Source organism: Ammodytes marinus, assembly GCF_949987685.1.
Source record: "Ammodytes marinus genome assembly, chromosome: 21".
NCBI lineage: Eukaryota > Metazoa > Chordata > Actinopteri > Uranoscopiformes > Ammodytidae > Ammodytes > Ammodytes marinus.
The window spans coordinates 3,106,654-3,128,891 of NC_137225.1; the positions used below are offsets into that span (position 1 = coordinate 3,106,654).

The 22,238-nt window shown below is 41.6% G+C and overlaps 1 protein-coding gene across 1 annotated transcript in view; it reads left to right on the forward strand.

The window, feature by feature from the left end:
* The first annotated feature begins 1,565 nt into the window (after positions 1 to 1,565).
* lancl2 (LanC lantibiotic synthetase component C-like 2 (bacterial)) overlaps positions 1,566 to 22,238 on the forward strand; it is a 57,901-nt gene continuing 37,228 nt past the window's right edge. The window contains exons 1-5 of the mRNA XM_080050620.1: positions 1,566 to 1,742; positions 5,044 to 5,161; positions 6,483 to 6,690; positions 10,650 to 10,797; positions 21,137 to 21,283. Of these exons, the coding sequence (XP_079906746.1) occupies positions 1,572 to 1,742; positions 5,044 to 5,161; positions 6,483 to 6,690; positions 10,650 to 10,797; positions 21,137 to 21,283 (792 nt within the window). The 5' untranslated portion in view covers positions 1,566 to 1,571. The remainder of the gene's footprint in view (positions 1,743 to 5,043; positions 5,162 to 6,482; positions 6,691 to 10,649; positions 10,798 to 21,136; positions 21,284 to 22,238) is intronic.

Sequence of the window (22,238 nt, forward strand, 5' to 3'; positions counted from 1 at the left end):
GAGAGAGAGAGAGAGAGAGAGAGAGAGAGAGAGAGAGAGAGAGAGAGAGAGAGAGAGAGAGAGAGAGAAACACAGTGATGCGGTGGTGGGTGACACATGGCTGACTGGACCGCCCCATCGCCCCACCACTACGCTCCTCTCTGACTGCGGCTTCAGCTTCACATTCACCGGGAGAAAGGAGTGGACTGGACACCGGGAGGCTGGAGCTCTTGCATGCCGCAAACAACGACCACCATCTAGCTTACCACACACACACACACACACACACACACACGCACGCACGCACGCACGCACGCACACACACACACACACACACACACACACACACACACACACACACACACACACACACACACACACACACACACACACACACACACACACACACAAGCTCTAACACACCGGGAACCAGTGCTGATCGGAAAAAGCCTGTTCATCGCATTGCCTTCTTGGTAAGTCCGATTCTGGCTCCTCCACCTGTCATTAAATTAGGCTGTAGCCTACCTGCAGTGTTTCAGTATTAGTATATCCTATAGCATGGAGCTGCTAATGTTAATATGGTCCACAGCAACCACGCAGCTGGTCAGCAACAATTGTTTTTCTATTTCCACTGACATGAGGCATGTGCATTGTGCGGCTCCTTTACAGACACGTTCTCTGAAAGAAAGAATGAGCCACCGTACCAGAGGAGGTGTTGTTAATTCAGCCATTTTCTAATGGAATGCTTTGAATATTTTCTAAGTTTAACTTAAAGCCCGCCCATCATCGGGGCCTATATGTGGAAAGCCTTGCCCACTCAAGGTGACATTCCATTAGCCAAAAAGTTTTTACCCTCAGGTGTTAAACTGAATTGCTCAATAACCTCATTTCTCCATCAATCAAAAGAGGGTATACTATCAAATAAATGTAAGAGGTGTAGCCTGTGCAACTCAATGTTCTGAAGTCATTTTACTCTCAACTTTCAGTGTAGGCCTATGTCACTGTACAAAATGTCAACCATAAACGTAAAAACATGTAGTTTTTATTTAAACAAAATAGTGACAAGTATGTTCAATCATGTCATTTGTGTACAGAATAAAGGAGGGAAAATGTGTATTTTGATAGCCTACTGAAACCAGAGTCATGTAAAAATGCTAGCTTGGGTTAGGACTATAGGTAGAAATAGCACCCATAGGCTATCATATTGGGGCAAGTTGTCACATATGACACATAGTGAAACAACATCTTTAAATCAGCCTACAATTAAAAGGCATGAGAAATCTGTACTTCGAGATAGGCCTATTAAAAAAAATCTTCAAAATAAAAGTAGGCAGTTGGTCACTTTTGTAAATTGCTGCTTTATTTTGAAACATGTAGGCTAGCCTATTATGTGTGTAGGCCTATAATAAGAAGTCGATTGATGTTTACCTATGGACTGCTACAGAGTTTCTCGTCGTATAAGACCTTGTCACTGGTGTGGTGTAACTTTCAAACATTGAACTTTCTTTCACGTGATGGCTTATTCCCATTATACAGTGACAGTGGTGTGCCTGGGACTTTTTGGTTTTTGTCCCCGCTGAGCCGCCGTAGCCATGGGAGATAACATGTCCAAGCGACTGAAGCTGATCTCGGCTACAGAGGCGGAGATGGAGGAGCGCTCTTTCCCAAACCCGTACCCAGACTGGGACCCTGGGGTGGTCTCCTCCGGCTCAGGAGAAGACCCAGAAGATGACTACAACGAGACATTCGGTGCGGACGGGAAGGTGAGTTGCTCCTCTTTCTAATTATAATAACATAATGCAGACATGCTAATTGAAACTAGCTTGACACAGTTGCGCACTTATGTAGGCCTAATTGTTGCTGAACTTTGTCAGCACTGGTTCTGTAGCGTTACACACTCGCAATTATTATTTCGGGTGTATCTTTGAAGTTTTAAGGGAATTATTATAGTAGACTAGTCTAGCTGAGCCTTGCCGAATGTAGCAAACAAGTGAACATTTCTTAATAGGTCCATGTTAAATGCAGACATTGGCTCGAAAAAGTTGAAGAACATATATCAGTCGTGAAACACCTACATAAGGTTTGATGTGCCTTTGTTGAGTAGCAGTTCATTTTTTTAAAAATCATACAGCGAGGTAAATGTGAAAATGTACTAGGCTATCAGCGCGGAGGTGATAGCGCGCGCTGGTGTAGAGACTGTAGACACCTGCGCTCGAGAACTGCGGTCCAGACAAATGCTTTTATTTTGAAACTAGTTCTGTGGCGCTACCGTAATGGCTTGTGCAAACAGGTACAGCAAAAACCTGGGTCGGCTGGCTTGACAGTCGTTTTTGATGGGTCGGTTGGCTTGACCGCAGTGCTACACTGCGTATTTGCAGCATGTAAGTTAACGGCTTGTGTGGAAGTTTGTCAACTCTCCTGTTTGTTCGAAATAAAACTTATAATGTATGACTGGTCTATAATGTAACCACATGCTGAATCCATAACTAGGAAGAGTTTTCCCCATAATATAGCCCAACGTCATGGAACGAGAAAAGAATATTGCAGCCTAAATTGAATAAGTTTTTACATTATGGCCAATTTTAAAGAGGACATATTATACTTTTTCGACTTTTATGACCTATAAACGTTGTTATGATGATGTATAGTCATGTTTAACCATACTAGTGTATCAAATAATTACATGCATTTAGACCAGGGGTGTCCAAACTTTTTTCACTGAGGGCCACATATGGAAAAATCTACGAAGGGCACTTTGCAAAAATAACACATTTATCAGGACTTGTAGCTGCTCTGATGATTAGTTTCATAGTGTCTTCGTAAATTGTAACTCTTCTTCACGGCAACACTTTACTTGCACATTAAACAGATACATTCCCCCTCTTGTTAAATGCCATTGATACATCCAGTGTTTTCTGCTTTTGCGTCTAATGTCCAGCTTGGTGAAAATAGTAGCCAGCCGAGATCCCGCCCCTCCAAGGGGGGTCCGGGGGTATGCCCCACCATTTGAGAAGCACTGGTTTAACAGAACAGCCGTGCTAGTGAATCCTGCCTACCATCAATTTGACTGGGAGGTGTTTCTGGCATTTAGTCTACTGGTGTTTTTATGAATGGTGTGGACAAAATAGGCCTATTAGAATCACCTCAATACCACCAAAGTAACTCCGTCCTTTGTTCTCTGAAACTTGGTTAGCTGCCTCAGCCCAATAGTGTTGTCTAAAGTGTGTATGGTGTTGTGGTGTAAGGGCTGCAGGCAAAGCTTTTAGGCTTTCAACCGTGTGTGTCATTTGAAGTTGTACTCTCTCATTCCTCTTGGCGTCTTTGCTGAACGAAGCATTGTTATTCTAAACAGTGACAGTTATTGTCGTGAAACAATCCTGTCTGTCACTCTGCCTGTCCTGTGTTCTCTCTTTCAGGCGCAGGTGGCCTTGATATCCAACCGGCCAAATACATTTTTTATTTTATTTTTTATTTTTTTGCTAGCGAGCGCGATGTGTTCTTGTGTATGGTCATAACCGCGCGAAAGGCCGCGATTTGCAGTAAATAAATGTCCATGTGTGTCTCCAAGTGTCTCAGTAGGCTATTTAAAAAGAAATCAAGCAAGTAGACTAATAATAACATTAATGAATTATAGGTTATCGCATCACAGAAGGCATATAATATGATTCATATTGGCCTATGATAGTAAAAAACACTACCTTAACTATGTTTACAGTTTAATTTTTTTTTGAATGAAATGCAAACCTCAGTGAATCATTTGCTCTTGTTTCTCTGTCCTGAGATTCACACAGACTGAGCAGTCTTGTTTAAATGTTACAAATTGAGCTAATAAACTGAACTTTTTTTTAAGTTGCTGCAGAAGTTATCTCAGCTAATTTTATAATCTAACATCTAATTTGATAATAAGGTGATTGTATGCAGAATGCTCGTGCCAGAAACTCATACAGTGTTTTTGTACAGATAAATAAATAAATATTAGCAGGTAACAGTATTTCAATTTAGGGGGGGCGTGAAAAAAATTCTGTCCCCTAGGGGGGGCATGACAGAAAATAATTGAGAACCACTGCATTAGATGCACTAAATGAAACTATAAATTAATTTAAAATCTGTTTGTTTTTTAGGTGTTTTAGGTACAGACCCATGTTGTGGTATTGGCGCGTTTAGTACGAGGAATACGAGGAAAACAAACAAGCGTGCAATAGGAAATGATTGCGGCCGGCAAAAAAATGATCGTTCATTTTAATTTATCGTGCAATTCATTGATTTATTGCATATCGCGACAGGCCTATGCTGTTGCTTATTTGGGCTTTAGAAAAAGTTTCAGTGAAATGGAGCTTATGTCAAAAGCAGAAGGGTTTAAAAAGGTCAGACTGTAGGCTGATGATTATCCATGATCAAGCCCAGGCTTTGAAGAATGTAAACGCTAGATATAGCCTAGATAGAGCCTTGTGGAAAATCACCTCATTAACATAGTGTGTGTCCTGATGTGAATATCAATGATGGAGAGTCTGGGTCATAACCTTCTGGCTGATAGCAGAGAAATAATTAGGCTTTCCATTACTGACAGTACGCGGCCAACAGAATTACCAAGGCAAATGTTGACCTGCAGTTCATGGGTTTACTCCACCTATTAGATGAAAGTGAAGCAATATCACAGGAGAGGGCGTGCAGATGTACTGAATATCAGCATGGTCGTGACTCGGTTATAGGTACTGAGGCATTGATTTAAATTCAAATGTTATCTGTGGAAATACGTCCATCTCTACGGTGCAGAGTTTGTTAAGATCCAAGATAACAACCATTAATGTTACTTTGAATAACAGTTCTGAGAATGATTGTAAAGCAGAGGGATACAATTTTAAAATCCCAGTGCTATTGTACTGTATATCGGCACTCATGGAATGCCTCTGGTCCAATCAAATGACTCAGTTGGAACTAACTATTTAAAAGTCTGTGCTGCTCATCAGATTAAGTCATACAAGTCCAAATCAGAAGCTACAATAACAGACAGATGTACAGTATTTCATTGTGGCCTATGTTTGCTTTCCTCTCTGTGGTCCTCAGGTGAGTGCATCCTTCCAGAAGAAGGTCCAGAATAAGATCAAAGATCTGCTCCAGCAGATGGAGGAGGGCCTGAAGACAGCCGACCCCCATGACTTCTCCACTTACACCGGCTGGACAGGTCTGTCTGGAACACTGTGATGACGTGTCAGGTTTGGGCTAGTCTGGCTTATCCACAACTAGTATAACAGCGTCGAACACCTCTCCCCTTCCTCTTCCCCGATGTAGTCTACCGTTTATGCTCTGGTCAGAACGGGAGACAACAGAAAGTGAGCGCATGTGTTTTCGGCATCTTTTATAATAAGTCCATGGTCGGCACTGAATTGCACTATTTTGAAAGGACACGTTGCGGCTTCCTGGGCTTAGCGCCGCCTAAGACGAGTGTGATTGGTTTAAAGAAATGACAACAGGCCAGCCCAGTTCCCCCCTGTACTCTAAACCAGGGGTGTCAAACTCATTTTCACAAATGGCCACTCTACGATATGATAATCACTCTAAGGGCCAGACTGACATACCTTCTTTTTAATCGAAAAATAAAAAGAACATATCTATGTAAGTATATGAACTGCGTACAATGGCTAATTTTCGCTTCAACATTTTCGGGGGACAAATTATAGGTGGGGGGTATGGGGGTGCTCCCCCCGACATTTTTGAATGTCAAACACTTAATTTTCTGCATTCTGGTGGATTTTTATCCACCGATCTTTGCTTTTTCGGCATCAATTTATGTTGGAAATGTCTTAATTTTTGTAAAGGAAAAGACAACATGCAGGTTCCTGGTGAAACAATTATAAAGGACTATAATGCAGTAAGGCTCTCGGGCATCCTGGATTGAGCCACAATATTTATTCTCCTGGTTTTTTCAAAACTTTCTGCACATTCAAAACATATCACACGTTTTTTTTTTAGGAAACATGACACAGCACCAGTGTTAGCTATTTATATACACTGACACTTTACATTGGTAATGAAATGCCAAGCCACCATTGGAAACAAAAGGGGTGGGCTATCAGCAGCTAGCTAACGTTAGCTAGTTGGCTATATTATAACTTAAAGCAAAAGTTAGAAACCAGATCATTTTGGCATTAATCCTTAGACACTTGACACAATCAATCATCAATATTAGCATGCTATTTAGCCACATATATTGGCCTATTTACAGCCCTCAGAAAACTGACAGCTCTTCTTAGATGCAAGTTAATCAATTCATGGCATAAAATCCTGAGCTGTGGAACTTTCAGCAGACATTCCTAGCTGTAAGCCACATACGTTTCCTAACAGTTGGGAGCGTATGCAACGTGTGTGATTGAATGGAACCTGGAACCCTGTAAAGCGCTTTGAGTGCCTTGAAAAGCGCTATATTAAATCCAATCCATTATAGTTTGGTCTGGCTGTGTGAGACTAGGTTTGGGCTGGTCTTCAATGTAATATCTTTGCTGCAGGCATTGCCCTGCTGTACCTGCAGCTGTACAGCGTGTCTCAGGAGGCCTCCCAGCTGCACAGGGCTCTGGACTATGTGAAGAGGACCATGAGGATCCTCAACGGACGCAAAGTCACCTTCCTGTGTGGGGACGCGGGGCCACTGGCAGTGGGTGCCGTGGTCTACCACAAACTGAACAACACCACTGACAGCAACGACTGTGTGGCCAGGTAGGTGTATTTACATCAGTCATCATCATCTGCTTTGCCACAAGCATACTTTATGATACAGCTCCATGTCTCCCACAACTGCAAATGTAATGTTTGAATGTGAACTAGACTTCAGGCCATTGTAAACACAGCCCACTTGGACATTTCTGTCAGAGTGGTTACACACTGACAAAAGAAAGTTAGTTACAGGCTCCCAGCAGATCCTTCAGAGTTCTTGAAACGTCCTGAGTTTAGTTTTTTCCTATTCAAAGTCACTTTAAATGTCTTGTTTTTGTCAGGGCATTGTGTTCATTGTGTATGAGCAATGTTTGTTTGCTAAATTTATGCTAAGAGTGTGTGCCTTTTTATATAAATGGATGGTCTGTCTGAGGCTATAGAGCAGGGGTCTCCAACCTTTTTTCAACTCAGGCCTAATGCATGAATATAAGATATATTCAAGATGAGGCAAAAATGGTGTTTCAGTCAGAGATTAGTTTATTTTTAACAAACAGAAAGACAGCTGATTCTTGCCTTTAAAAAAAATCAAAGTTTTTCTTGAGAATAAAGGGTTGTGGGAACTCCAGTCCACAGTGAGTTCATGAACACATCAGAGTTGGTTTGGTGTTGATAACTATAAAAACCAGTGAGCTATTAAAAAAAGCCTTAAATATGCATGCAATATACACACTGAATACTTTTCCCTTTTTAAAAAAGAATTCAAAGGTTTTTCTTTAAAACAAAGGGTTGTGGGAACTACAAAATTAGTTCATAAACACAACAGAAGTGGTTTGGTGTTGAAAGGATGAATTTCCAGTGAGTTATTAAGAATAGAAAAAAAAGACGTTGCACTTTTGCGACGGTCCCTAAGCAGTCCGCTGCCGTATGGCACTAGAAGTATATTCGGCGCGGTTTCTTTGATCTTTCGCGAGACTTGCTGATTTTAGTGAGTTGATCAAGCCTGTGAAATGTCAGTCTTAGTTTTCTGTACACAATACCAGTCCGGAGGAAATTGGTGCCGTTTTCGTGACGCTATTACAGTTACAATCCCGGAAAATAGACGAATGTCGAATATAAAACCAATTTCACCCTGCTTAGTACGAGTTGACTGTCCTGACAGTTGACTGCCGCTACGGTCTGCCGGACCGTCACTGTTTGTTATGTTCATGTCTTTGTGCTGATTTTACACACGCAGACACACACAGTGGAAGTACACACACATTAGCCTCCTTCGACTTGGAGCCGTCTTGCTCAGACCTGCGCAACTATGACGCGCGTCTTGCTGAGCGCACAACAAAAATGCTGCAAAAATGCTGTGTGCTCAGCAAGCCGAGCGTCATAATTGCGCAGGTCTTAGCAAGACGGCGACATCTCAAACGAGGCTACTGACAAGAGTGGAAACGAATAGAGGCGGACCGCAGTCGCGGCCGTTAGAAGTGGATATGTCGCCTGAAAAATAAGTGGGTATACGCCGTATACCTGCGTATACCCTCCACTACACCACTGGATATAGGCCTACATACAATACAAATAGGTTTATCAATCTGAATGTAGAGCAGGGGTGGCCAACCCGCGGCTCGCGAGCCGCATGCGGCTCTTTGCCCAGCTTCGTGCGGCTCTTCAGTTCATATCAAATTATGTGATTATAATTTATTTATTTATTTTTTTTATATACTTTTTTTTGTGTGTGGGCCTATGTGTGTGCATGTTCGCAAACGTTTCATGCGGCTCTTACGTTCGTTTTACATGTTGTCTATTATTTCATTTTTTATTTTATTAATGTGTATGCCCTATGTGTATGCCTTTTCGCAAATGTTTAATTGAGGACGCAACATAACGCTCGCAAACATTTGGTGCGGACGCAACCTAAAACTGCCCGCTCAGCTTGGAGGGAGGTTTTCCGTGAGTAAACTATTTGTGTCAAGTTCGCTCCGAAACAGAGTGGGAGAGTTCATATTTTTTGTTGAACGTTATGGCAGGCCATTCTGCCTTATATGTCAGGTGTCATTTGCGCATTTCAAGGCTTCAAATCTTCGGCGCCACTTCAGCTCTCTCCATGCTAAAAGTAAGTCCCACAAAGCAACATGCATAGTAAGAGAAAAACGCTATTTTAAATTGTTATATTTTTGTTTGTGGACTTGGTTGAACTGAGAGTTTGTGTGTGAGGCAGTGCACACAATGTTCATTGTTGAAAATGACTGCCCTGTCGTCTTTAGTACTGTAGGAGTCCAGTCCTGTCATTATCACAGGGGCGGCCTTAACGATTTGGGGGCCCGTTTCAAGTCCTAGTGTGGGGCCCCCTGTTTTTTTTTTTTTTTTTTTTTTAATAAATAATGCTTGTGCATGCATGTGCAAGCTCCCCGCGAAAATAAAAACGCCCCCCCCCCCCTGAAATCTTACTGGCCACCCCAGTTCAAATGTTATTTTTTATTTTCATTTTATTTTTTTAATTACATTTTTTTTCCTGATATGTATCCTAGTTTTGATAGGTAGTTGCCAAGTTCATCACACAAACACTCCAATCCACTGATATGAGATCAGTTTGCAATTTTCAATTACTAAATTAATGGTAGGACTGTGGCCACTAGAACTGGTCTCTGGTCAGCAAAGGTCTTGAAAACAGCATAAGTATGCTTGTGACATGCGTGCCACCCATGCATGTGTATAGGCACGTGTCCCAGTAGATTTTTGAAATCTGAATAAAAAAATTAAAGTTTGTAGTTAGCGAGTGTAACATGTTCTTAGCAAGGGCAGACTTTCATAAATAAAGGTTTATTTTTTTAGCAAGATATTTGGTCAAAAGCTAGTGGTCATCCGTCCCTCTGTGCAGTTGTTAGGCATCTGGCTGCTAGCAAGTTATGTTGTCTTGCTAATTTTACTATTCATCTGAGCTGAAATAAATATTGACTTTTTCCTTTATTATCTTCGCCAGAATGCACCAGCATGCTTAGATTACATGTTAAAAACACAAAAAAATCTTCTGGGGGGGATGCCCCCAGACCCCCCTTCAGCGGTTTAGTTTTCTGACAAACAATACAATGGATACTAACATGATTTGGGCATTTGGGATTATAAATCATCTTTGAATTGGTTGTACAGCGTATCACATGCTATTCATTCAGGGGTGCGATGGCCACCCCACTCTAGCTCTGTGGCCCACCTTGGCCACCCCCAGTCAAAATTTCCTGGAATCGCCACTGTGTGTACCCGTGTGTACGATGTGGCTCTTTGCAGTAACACAGTAAAAAATGTGGCTCTTTGTCTCTGACTGGTTGGCCACCCCTGATGTAGAGCATGTCACGATGTGTAAGGTGGCCGCCATATGAACTAACGAGGGCTGAGAACAAGGAGGCTGCTGATCAGATAAATGATCGATCAAACGTAAAATCATCAGTACATGATAAAAACATCCCGATGGAGATTTCTATGGATTGATTTTGCTTTAAACTGTACAGGGACACGTTGTGACAGTGACACTCTTTCTTCAGTCGGAGCTGCAGCGTAACAAACTCAGGGTAGGTCTAACCACCTCCCGAGCAGGTTAGACCCACGGCGTATGTTGCTGCAGTAACTGACTCTCGGTTGCACTGAACCTGCTACCTGAAACGGAAAACCGGGAGTTTCCACTAACTCAGAGCGAACAAACTCTGGGTTGCCTCAAAACCAGCTACCTGAAACAGGGCTCTGGACTTCCACCTGTGCAGTTTTTGTGGGGAACACCCAATTGTGATATTTTGAACTGTGTTTTTTAATGATTATCTCAACCCTCAAACCCTCAGTGATCCTGTGTGTGTGTGTGTGTGTGTGTGTGTGTGTGTGTGTGTGTGTGTGTGTGTGTGTGTGTGTGTGTGTGTGTGTGTGTGTGTGTGTGTGTGTGTGTGTGTGTGTGTGTGTGTGTGTGTGTGTGTGTGTGTGTGTGTGTGTGTGTGTGTGTGTGTGTGTGTGTGTGTGTGTGTGTGTGTGTGTGTGTGTGTATGTGTCAGGCTCCTCCAGCTGCAGCGGTCAGTGTTGAGTGCAGACTCTGAGATGCCAGATGAGCTGCTGTACGGCCGGGCGGGCTACCTGTATGCTCTGCTCTATGTTAACAAAGAGATGGGCCCTGACACCGTGGATGAAGGCACCATTACAAAGGTATGAGACACACAGACACAGCTTGTTCAGTGCAACTGACAACACGTAGTCATGTCATCAGACTGAATATCCCTTCAAATCGTTAATTTTTGCCATCTGATTTTAATTTAGTTTTTTACTTTAGCTGAGAATTGATATGAAAGTGGATGGACTCCCGCACATTATGCAGTGACTGTGCTACTGTATGTTCCAATATAGTGACAGCATTGAGTAGCATACCTTCAGCTAACTCTGAGTCTCTCTCTGTATGCTTGTTGTTCCTGTACTAAGTTGTAGAGTTTGTCTTCACATTGCTTCCCACTCCACATGCAAATGAATAAGTTGAACACTTGAATGAGTTTGTTGTGGATGTGGTATGCCAGTCACGTTCCTAACCCTTTAAGAGATGTTTAGAGTTGGCTTGTTCAATCCTCTCGGTGCTCAATCCCCTATTATTCAGTCTGTTGGCAGTAGGGATGGGGTCGATCCGATCCAGTATTGGTATCGGGTCCGATATGGCCGAAATCTGTGTATCGGATATCGGACTGACAGCTCCGATTATTATTTTTTTAACACTAGAGCGAACGAGCCGCGCGAGCATGCACCGACGTTCGGTGGAGGGAGAGAGGACACCACTTTCTAATTTGACAAACAGTACATATCAGTTTGTTAGCCAGTGAGCTAACCACAGCTAATCCAAGTCAAGGAAGTGGAGAGGCTTCTGCACTGTGATAAATTCTACTATGTAAAATACAGCCAGAGAGAGAAAGACCATGCAGACAAACACACCAACACATATTCTAGTGGGGCAGAAGTGATCATTGAGAAGGATTATTTTATGTGTGACTCTATAATTTATATTTTCATTAAAATATTGCATAGTCTGCCTTTAAGATAAACCTATATGCATTTGTGTATATTTCTTGCTCTTTTAAATTAGAATTGGTTAAGCCTTCCTAGGCTTACACCTAACATCACCACCAACAAAATCGTATCGGACAGTACTATCGGTATCGGCCGATATCCAAAACCAATATATCGGAATCGGATCGGAACTCAAAATAGTGGATCGGTGCATCCCTAGTTGGTAGTGCTTTCTTTAATGCTGGAAAAAAAGATGAATTCCCCCTACATTACATTTCCTTTCCTTTCAAGAGAGACAGTTGATTGCTTATTGAGTCGAGGTGCGTGTGTGTGCGAGAGATGGATGTTAGACAGGCCCGGTTCTAGACAGTCAGATTAGGGTGGGCCTGTAGAAATTTTAGGTGGGCACAGAGAGACCGAAGATGCGAGCGCGCACAGAGCGTGCGAGACGAAATTTTTTGCCCTTGTAAGATCTCTGCGTCTGATTTTTGGCACATTTACTGTGAATTGTGTAGAACACAATATGCAAATAAACTTTGAGTGTTGCTGTGTGGGAGATTTGATTCTTGCATGTTTTTTTTTTCTCCAAAATGTTTATGAATAACATATAATATACATTATATACAACATAATGTATCTTTTTTTTTTATCGCAGTATTAACTGTAGGCAGCCTGAGCTGATTGAAGAGAAAGCTTTGGGACTGGGCAACCTGGATGGTGGTAGTCCAGAGCTATATACTATACACATAGTTATATAGTATTTCCACTATTGGCTCCATTGTCCAGCTGGGTGAAAATAGTAGCCAGCCGAGGTCACAACTCTGCTAGGGTGGTCCGGGGGTATGCCCCCCCGGGAGATTTTTTTTTACCTTTTTAAAGTGAAATGCATGAATCTGGTGCACTTTGAGAGGAAAATTAAGAGACTAAATCTGAGGAATTTAGTGTGAACAAATAATTTGGAGACACTGGGTCGGATGAATTAGAAGCTATTGAAGAAAGACACATGGATTTTTCCATAGAAATATAAATTTGAAATAATATAAAAATATTATGCAGGGTCCTCTGGGATGGGCTTGGTGCTCTTTTTCTTTTACGGGACATATTTTTCTGTAATATAATGAATTCATTTAAATGCAGTGAGAGGAACGAAGCAGAAGAACTCTGTTGTCCAGTTATCTTTTTTTCCACAGACGAGGCTGAAATAGGCTATAGACTATACACAGTGCATGGGCAACTGAGGGCAGCCCCATTTTCAAATATTTTTAAATAAACTCAATACTAACTGTTAGGGGTGTAACGGTACACTAAAGTCACGGTTCGGTACGTACCTCGGTTTTGAAGTCACGGTACGGTACAGTACGGTACGGTTCATAGTTAAGAGAGAATGAACAGCTTTAGCTGTCAGTAACTAGCTGACAGTATGTAACATACAAATAAAATGCATAACAAATATAAAAATACTGCTGCAATTCTCCAATAAATAAAATACTTATTAAATACTAGTGTAGGTTCAGTATAAACTAAAATTGCAATGAAAAAATATACAGTAGGCTATTAATGGGTCTTTTTGACTTTAAAAAAAGAAAATATTGATGCAGCTCTCTTAACCCATTGACGACTATGGCAATCTAGGATGCATGTCCTTAATGCCTGAGGGTTTTCTGAAAAAATAGTATGAATTGTCAAGTCTACCAAAACCTTAATATCTAAGCCTGCGTAGCACATAGAAACATGAAATAAAATACATTTAAAAGTTAAGGTTCACAGGTTTTATTTAAACATGCTACCTTAGCGCTTACACACCAACACATCTTTCTAAAAATCGTCAAAATTAGATGGGGGAGAAAATAAATAAATAAAATAAAATATTTAAAAATAATGTGCTAAATGAGGTTATATAATCCTGCTTCCTTTTAGCATGGATAGTAGTGACTGAGTGTGCAGTGGAGGGATAAAGATAGACAGATATAGGAAGGAGAAGATCGCTTTATTTGATCATTTAGTTCAGTTATCACTGGCACCATAAATCCGACTTCCCACTACAACTGGAACGCAGACTGACTCCTGCTGTCGGGAGCCGATCAGCTGGTCCAAACGGCTGTATACCACGGAGATGAAAACGAAACTGAAACTTATCTATCGCCTGGCTGGGCTGAATTTGAGTTGGAGCAGCAAAATATAGCCTAAATTCATAAACATTGTTAATAAATAGATGCAATGTGTTGTGTGATTTTCGTCAGTAGCCTATAGTAGACCTAGATTCTGCGCCCCGAACGCCACTAACTGTTCTGTAATACACTATCGCCCTGTATTTTTTTATTATTATTTATTTATTTTGGTGCCTTCTAAAATGCATGTTCGACGTGTTGCCGCATAGGCGATCGCAGTGAAACAACCGACATTGTTCCAAACGTCTATCACTGTTTTCATAATTCACCTGGAATCTTAAATTATCTCTCAAACGGGATTTGAATAACAGGGGGGCGCCTGCAAGCTCCGGTTTCCTATTGACTTTCGTCATGCAGTTCGCTCTCTGTTCGATAGCACTGTATAACATCTTTATTTGCACTACTGATAGACTGTAAACGAGGGTTACTATAACTGCTAATAGTGATGCAAACGGAACACTAGAGTGGAGAGCTGTTTATCTCTTGCTCTGACTGCTGCGTGAGAACTCGGCCGCCTGTCAGTGCTCTGGGACGGGGGAGTGGCCGCGGAGTCACCCGCTGCTCGTTTAGAAGTTAAGAGCGATACATGCTTTAGCGACAGCCAGGGTCTCCAAAAGTCGCCAATAACACCAGAAGAAGCGGCTAGATTGGTCGCTTATTTTGAAAAAAGAGTCGCCATAGGGGTCTGAAAAGTCGCTAAATATAGTGACAAAGTTGCTAAGTTAGCAACACTGCCTGACCCTCATGCTCACCATGGAGATAAGAGACTCTCAATCGCTGGCTGCTACTGCGCACGTGCGAGCTGAGCCGGAGGCTAAATGGTCCGGGGGGAACTCCGATGACAAGTTTTAAGTTCCACACAGCAAAACAAGCCTGTACATTCGCCATATAACGCTATGTACGCCACAAACGGACCGCGGTCCACCTCTGTAACACCAAATACGTGCCTGTACCGTCACGGTACGGTACAAATACATGTACCGTTACACCCCTACTAACTGTGCATGCCATGGACTTGAACGTGACGTGATCAGTTAACCTCGGATTACCTCCCAGATGAACTGATTCAATTATTAAGCTATTAACTATCTACCAAAACATTGTATTCCTTTTATTGTATGATAATTTACATTTACATAATATGATGTTGATATCAAACACACAAACTAAAAAAAAACTAAATAAAAAAATAAATTGGGGGGGCCCCCCTGGCAGTCGGGACCCTAAGCAACCGCTCATTTCGCTTATGCCTCGGGCCGGCTCTGCTGACCAGTGACCACTTTAAGCGGGTGGGTAACTTGGAGGCAGGCTGTCCTGCCCACCCAATAATACAATTAGAAGCAATGCATGGTAATGGTATATTCTTTAGTATTAATTAATTGTCTGAATTTTATTTGACATTTTCTTGGACAGCGAATGAACTGGGGCCGGTTTCCCGATAACGTCATCTCTTAGCGCGCTACGAAGACTCCTACGTTATGACTTACCAAAGTTGTTTACCTCTGTAGTCGTGGTTCCCGAACGGTCTCTTAGGAGTCTTCTTAAGAAACAGTCCCTACGTGGCTCGTACACAGCGCTGTCCAGTGCTGAAATCGATGGCTCAGAGTTCGATTTTCCATTTCCTGCTTATTTCATGCGAAGCTGCATGACAAGTCTTTGCGAATAAAAGATTACTAGAAATCCTTCTAAGCCGAAACATTTATTTAACACCTCTTGCTTTATAATCTAAGTATCTTTAAGAACAATAATCACGTTTCGTGGTGGGTCAGTAAGAAAACTGAAAGTAGAATATCGCCAATGGCCTATATCAATAAAAACAGACGGCCCAAACAGCGTCCAAATGAGCTAAAATCCTAAATACAATAAACAGTAACATGGCACACTTATTTTAAGGTAAGCTTTAATTGATTATTCATTAATTTTTTCACACGTTTACATGTTTTGAGGCAGAGAATCCGACGCACACTGCGGAGCTGTCAGCTGAGCCGGCTCAGCTGACAGCTCCGCAGTGTGTGGAACACAATGCGATGGTTCTAGTGTTAACCTTGGTCGAACGTATTACCATAGCCTATAGGCCTACTGATTTAAAAAAGGTAGCCTAGGCTATAGAAAAATATAGAAACAGCGGAGGAGATTAAGATTGTTTCCAGCAATTATTTTCTTCATGAATGACTTGTGGCAGTTCCATGCGCAACAGGGATGTCACTCGTGTCCGTTTTACGCATGGTGCTTACGGAAGGAAATGTGGGGGTCTGTAGTAGCCAAGCCTATCTCTGGCGATGCCACAGCGATCGCAGGGACTTCACTTGTCATTAAACTTATAAATCTGACTGTATTTCATATCAAAGGGACACAGCGATGACTGTATTAAATATCAAACTGATAAAAACGATCCGACTGTAGGCTGTTGTGTATCACGTATAAAGTAGCCTATTTTCATATTAACGGACATCGCATCCAATCAGTTAATGCTGATTGTCAAGTCAGTTAGATGACTATGTAGGCTACTTATAGTTTGAACACTTTGTGAATCAGAGTGAATGGTATTCTGCTAACATATATAGCTTAGGCTACTTTAAATGTGATATGTACGCTATATACAGTTATCGTTTTTAACAGTTTGTTATTTAATACAGTCATCGCTGTGTCCGTTTGATATGAAATACTGTCAGATTTATTAGTTAAATGACACAAATGAGAGCTGAAACATCCCTACGGTAGAGCTAAGAAGGCTCTGCGGGCGCTCCAGACCAACCTTACCAACGTAGGACGTACGAAAGAGATTCGTAGCAAAGAACGTTTCGGGAAACAGGCGAAATGTTAAGTAGGAACTCTACGTAGGGGTTACGAATGACGTAGCGTTAAGAAGGCTCTACGAAGGCTTTGGGAAACCGGCCCCAGGTCCGTCCGATAGTGGGTCTGGACTTCCACTTTTTTTTTTTTTTTTTTTTATTGGGTGGGCACAGCCCACATTTGGGTGGGCACGGCCCACCCTGGCCCCTGGCTACCGCCGGCCCTGATGTTAGTCGGTGCCTGCCTTGACATCAGAATAGAATTGAATGCATTTTGAAGATTCATGTCGGTGAATATTTTAAATGAAAGTGTTTCCTCAAAATGAACAGTCATTTATCCACACTGAAGCATAGGTGGTACATACTGTATGAGACTTAGCTGTGGAGAAAAGGAGCATCTGAGGCAGAGATGGCAGTATAGATGTATGGAGTGAGGGGGGATGTATATATGAATAAACTGGCTGTAAAATCTGCTCTGTCATGAGACAAAGTTGCTGCTGCACAATTCTCTCCCTCTCTTTTACACTCTCTCTGTCTTGCTTGGGGGGACTGCATAAACTGCTGACTCAAAACATCCAGTCCCCCCCCGTCCCCCCAAACACACACACACACACACACACACACACACACACACACACACACACACACACACACACACACACACACACACACACACACAAATACTGTATATAATGTAGGGGCTTAAGAAGCCAACAGTATAGCTATTAAAAACATCCCACCGTAACGCAACGCCACTTAGCAACAACCACGCAAAACCAAAAACCAAACAAAGCAATACATTTCATTTTGCTTTATTCAACTTGCTAAATGTTACCTGGCCAGGCTAAGTTGGCAACACTATCCCCCTGTTGCTGCATCCCACAGAATATATGGACGCAAATGACTTGCACAGTCATATAGAGAGAAAGGAAACATTGCTTGATATACAACATGTGAAAGTGTCATTTAATAACTAAACCTGGCCATGGCCATGAAGTGTAACGCAACAAAATGCCTGAAAGCTGACCGGATAGCCTGGTACCTGATAGCCTGGCACTGCCCACCTACATACTTCCGCTTAATTTTAATTTCCCTTCAGTAGTCAGTCTGGGTGTGCGGTATATTAGTGGGTTTTCTCTGCCGGTCCAATCAGCGAACAGAAGGAGTGGCTTAGAAGCTGGCGCACGACCAAACGTTATGTGATTGGTTGATCCAGAGTGGCACTGGGCTGATCCAATAGTATTAAACTTCAACAGACACTTGCCTTCAAGTGAGTTAACATTTGTCAATTGAGCGATTCCAGACCTTCTGTACAAATGAAATGAAGTACGATGGTCTGGTAGGACCAGGCTAGGTACCTGACAGGTAGCGGATATAATTGAACAAATTAGCATAACAGCACATGTTCATTTTGTCCCAATGGAGACAATGATTTGATCTCTGGCCCCTCTATTGAATTCAGCTGTTGACCTTCTCAGTCCATTTGCTCCTCTCAGGGCTTCACGTGGTCCTTCTGTTGCACACATTCTTTCATTATGTGAGCCAGTGATGCATGTGTGGGCTTCACTAATTCCTAACACATTTCAAATGTCAATGGAATACACCATGGCCACAGTAAGCCTTTTTAAGTTAGTCTCTTTTTGACTGTGCAATTGATTAAAGCCACTACGAGTAACTTTGTCCATTGGCAGCCCCTTTGGACAAAAGCGGTAGTATTTTTACCACGCCAGCTGACGTAAAGCTGTTTTCTAACGCGTGCCACGTGTCCTCACAGAAAGCGAGAGACGGCAGTTAGAATGGATCAAAATGAGGTAATGTGTTTATGTTGTTGTTAATAATGACTATTTCAGATGAATAATGGTAATCTGATGATGGTGAAGCAATGTAAACTTTGTGTTAGTACCAACCGCTCATTCATTTAGGAGTAAACACTGCAGTCTAGTTCGCTCCCGTGAAATTGTATACACGTTGCTTGGCAACGCCCTCGTCCCGCCCGTAGCCTATATCACTCTCCCTTTTAGCTTTTCTTCATTGCATTTTCTTTTTTTTCTTTGATGGTTCAGCCCCGTTATCAGTCATTATGACAACAAATAACTGTCTCAAACAAGGCTCCCGCTCCCCTTCCCTCACCTGGAGGGATAGGCTTCTCAAATCACGTTGCTGCGCCACACTGAAATCTGCGACCAATACGGATATGTGACCACAGAGCCTGCATGCGCGAACCGAAAATCTGACTGGGTGTACGACCAGACCAAAAGCAGTAATAAAAACTATATAAAAACGTCTTTCTTTGCACTGATGGTCTCGTTTGCTGTTAAAGGTAATTTATGATTATGAGAGGAAACATGAGGCTGTTTAAAAGATATTTAAATGTTACTTGTAGCTGCTTTAACATTAATTAACACATTTTATTTTTATGGTCGGCATTACATATCTGCACACACACGTACACACAGAAATTTCGAAATTCTAATTAATACAAGTACAGTATAGTAATCTGAATCAAGAGAAACTTAAGTATTTTTACTTTCTGGTGTATGAGCAAAAAAAAAAGATTATTTAGAACAATCGAATCTCAAAGTACCACCCTGGAATCAGTTAAGATCATCTTCCAAAAAGTGTATCTTTGGCTGGCTGTGTGAAGTGTTACCATGGCCTATCGGTAGATTGATATATGCTATGCAAAAGAGAATAATTGCAGTGATGAACAAAAATGTCTAGTCATAATCTTGGCTGAGGTCTGGATGGTGATCTTTTTTGTTTGACACACTCCCCCACACATTACCTGTTCCTATCTGTGCTGCCTTAGACTACCACTTAGGATTGTACTTTTGATGCCGTCTAACGTTATAGTTTTAGCTTTTTAACTCTAGTTACTGACCAGTGTTAAAAGCTAAACCAAAGTAGATTTGAGAAGGGTTTTGAGTGGTATCAGGATAGGCATTCTGAGCTCAGTTCTTTTTTCTATGCTACATACTACAGCTTATCATAAAAGTAATCTACAGTAGTTAGCATGCAGCAGGCATACAATTGGGACACTTACAATACTTCTACTTATTTACTTCATCTTAAGAGTGCACCTTGATCTTGCCTCTTCCTTATATATCCATCTCATCCCTGGTTGTTTTCATACAGAGTATATATCCATCTCATCCCTGGTTGTTTTCATACAGAGTATATACCCATCTCATCCCTGGTTGTTTTCATACAGAGTATATATCCATCTCATCCCCGGTTGTTTTCATACGGAGTATATATCCATCTCACCCCTGGTTGTTTTCATACGGAGTATATATCCATCTCATCCCTGGTTGTTTTCATACGGAGTATATATCCATCTCATCCCTGGTTGTTTTCATACGGAGTATATATCCATCTCATCCCTGGTTGTTTTCATACGGAGTATATATCCATCTCACCCCTGGTTGTTTTCATACGGAGTATATATCCATCTCATCCCTGGTTGTTTTCATACGGAGTATATATCCATCTCATCCCTGGTTGTTTTCATACGGAGTATATATCCATCTCATCCCTGGTTGTTTTCATACGGAGTATATATCCATCTCACCCCTGGTTGTTTTCATACAGAGTATATATCCATCTCATCCCTGGTTGTTTTCATACGGAGTATATATCCATCTCATCCCTGGTTGTTTTCATACGGAGTATATATCCATCTCATCCCTGGTTGTTTTCATACGGAGTATATATCCATCTCACCCCTGGTTGTTTTCATACGGAGTATATCCATCTCACCCCTGGTTGTTTTCATACGGATTATATATCCATCTCATCCCTGGTTGTTTTCATACAGAGTATATATCCATCTCATCCCTGGTTGTTTTCATACAGAGTATATATCCATCTCACCCCTGGTTGTTTTCATACGGAGTATATATCCATCTCATCCCTGGTTGTTTTCATACAGAGTATATATCCATCTCATCCCTGGTTGTTTTCATACAGAGTATATATCCATCTCACCCCTGGTTGTTTTCATACAGAGTATATATCCATCTCACCCCTGGTTGTTTTCATACGGAGTATATATCCATCTCATCCCTGGTTGTTTTCATACGGAGTATATACCCATCTCATCCCTGGTTGTTTTCATACGGAGTATATATCCATCTCATCCCTGGTTGTTTTCATACGGAGTATATATCCATCTCACCCCTGGTTGTTTTCATACAGAGTATATATCCATCTCACCCCTGGTTGTTTTCATACGGAGTATATATCCATCTCATCCCTGGTTGTTTTCATACGGAGGCTCCGTCGATTTGATGTAACTTTGGGTGCGCACTGGATTGTGGGTCAGAAGATTTGCACCAATGGATGCTGATTTCAACAATAAAAATCTCGACCGGATGTAGTAGCCATCCGGGTATTTTTAAGCATGCTAAATCTGACCACAAGAATTGGGACATCCTAAATCTTTTTTTCTATCATACTGAATAGCAGGGAAGTATGGGGGACTGTAACATAGGGTCAGTTATTTACCTTCTGAAAGCTCTCCTGTCTGATCCTCAGGTGGTGACGGCCATCTTGGAATCAGGGAAGAACATGTCAGCGGAGCAGAAGAAGACAGAGCGCTGCCCTCTGCTCTATGAATGGCACAAGAAACAATACATCGGAGCTGCCCACGGCCTGGCTGGCATCTTCTACATGCTCATGCAGGTATGAAGAGCGCGAGAGAGAGAGGACTGCATAATGTGGATTGGTGGAAATTCTCATGTTTGGCTCTGATGGGGTTTCAATGGTGGGGCAATCACTTAAATATCACACGTGAGCTTCCTGTTATGACAGTTTATTTTTAAGGTAGCTTACTTTAAAATATATATTTATATATATATAAACAAAGTTAGTTGTCAACACAATTACATTTAATTTTAGAAGTTAATCATTCTTTTATTTAATGATGGGGAAATAGAACAAGGAATCGATAAGACCTCAAGAACCCCAGTCAGGAACATCATTCAAATCTTGAAAAAACTCAATTTGAATCAGACCATGAAACCTGTCTGAGAACCTTATATGTGCAGACACATCTAAACTTGTTTGTAGGGATGTCAACGCTTGTGTTGACAACGCTTCAGCATGCTTAATAAGAATAACATTGCTATTTGGTAATTGATTGATTCAAAGATTCAGATTGGACATAAGGAACTTAATTTGGAAGCACCGGATGTGTTCTAAAGTCAATCCTGTCATTTCACCTCAGATTGTGGAAAGGATTACTGAGTAGACCAATCTAGTGGCTGTTACAACATTGATACTGGCTGCTGGTTTTGTCTTGTTCAGCCAAAGGTTAAAGCCTCTTAGCATTGTAGGTCTCTCATTCAGTCGGTCAAATACTGATTGTATAATAACAGCAATATTAATAAATGATTTATTATTATTTTTTTATAGTTTAAGATGTGTGGGATAAAGAGTAGTATGTAAACACTAAAATCAATAAACACCCTTATTATTGTGTTGACATACTGTTTTAACCTTTGCCTTTGAGTTTGGAGAAAGCATTTTCCTCCTGGGAGCTAGCGCTTTGAGTTCAGATAATGAACAGGTTTTGTTTGTCCACTGAGAGGCATCATGTCGACAAAAGAGCATCAGTGAAGTGCCCTGCTCCTCTTCC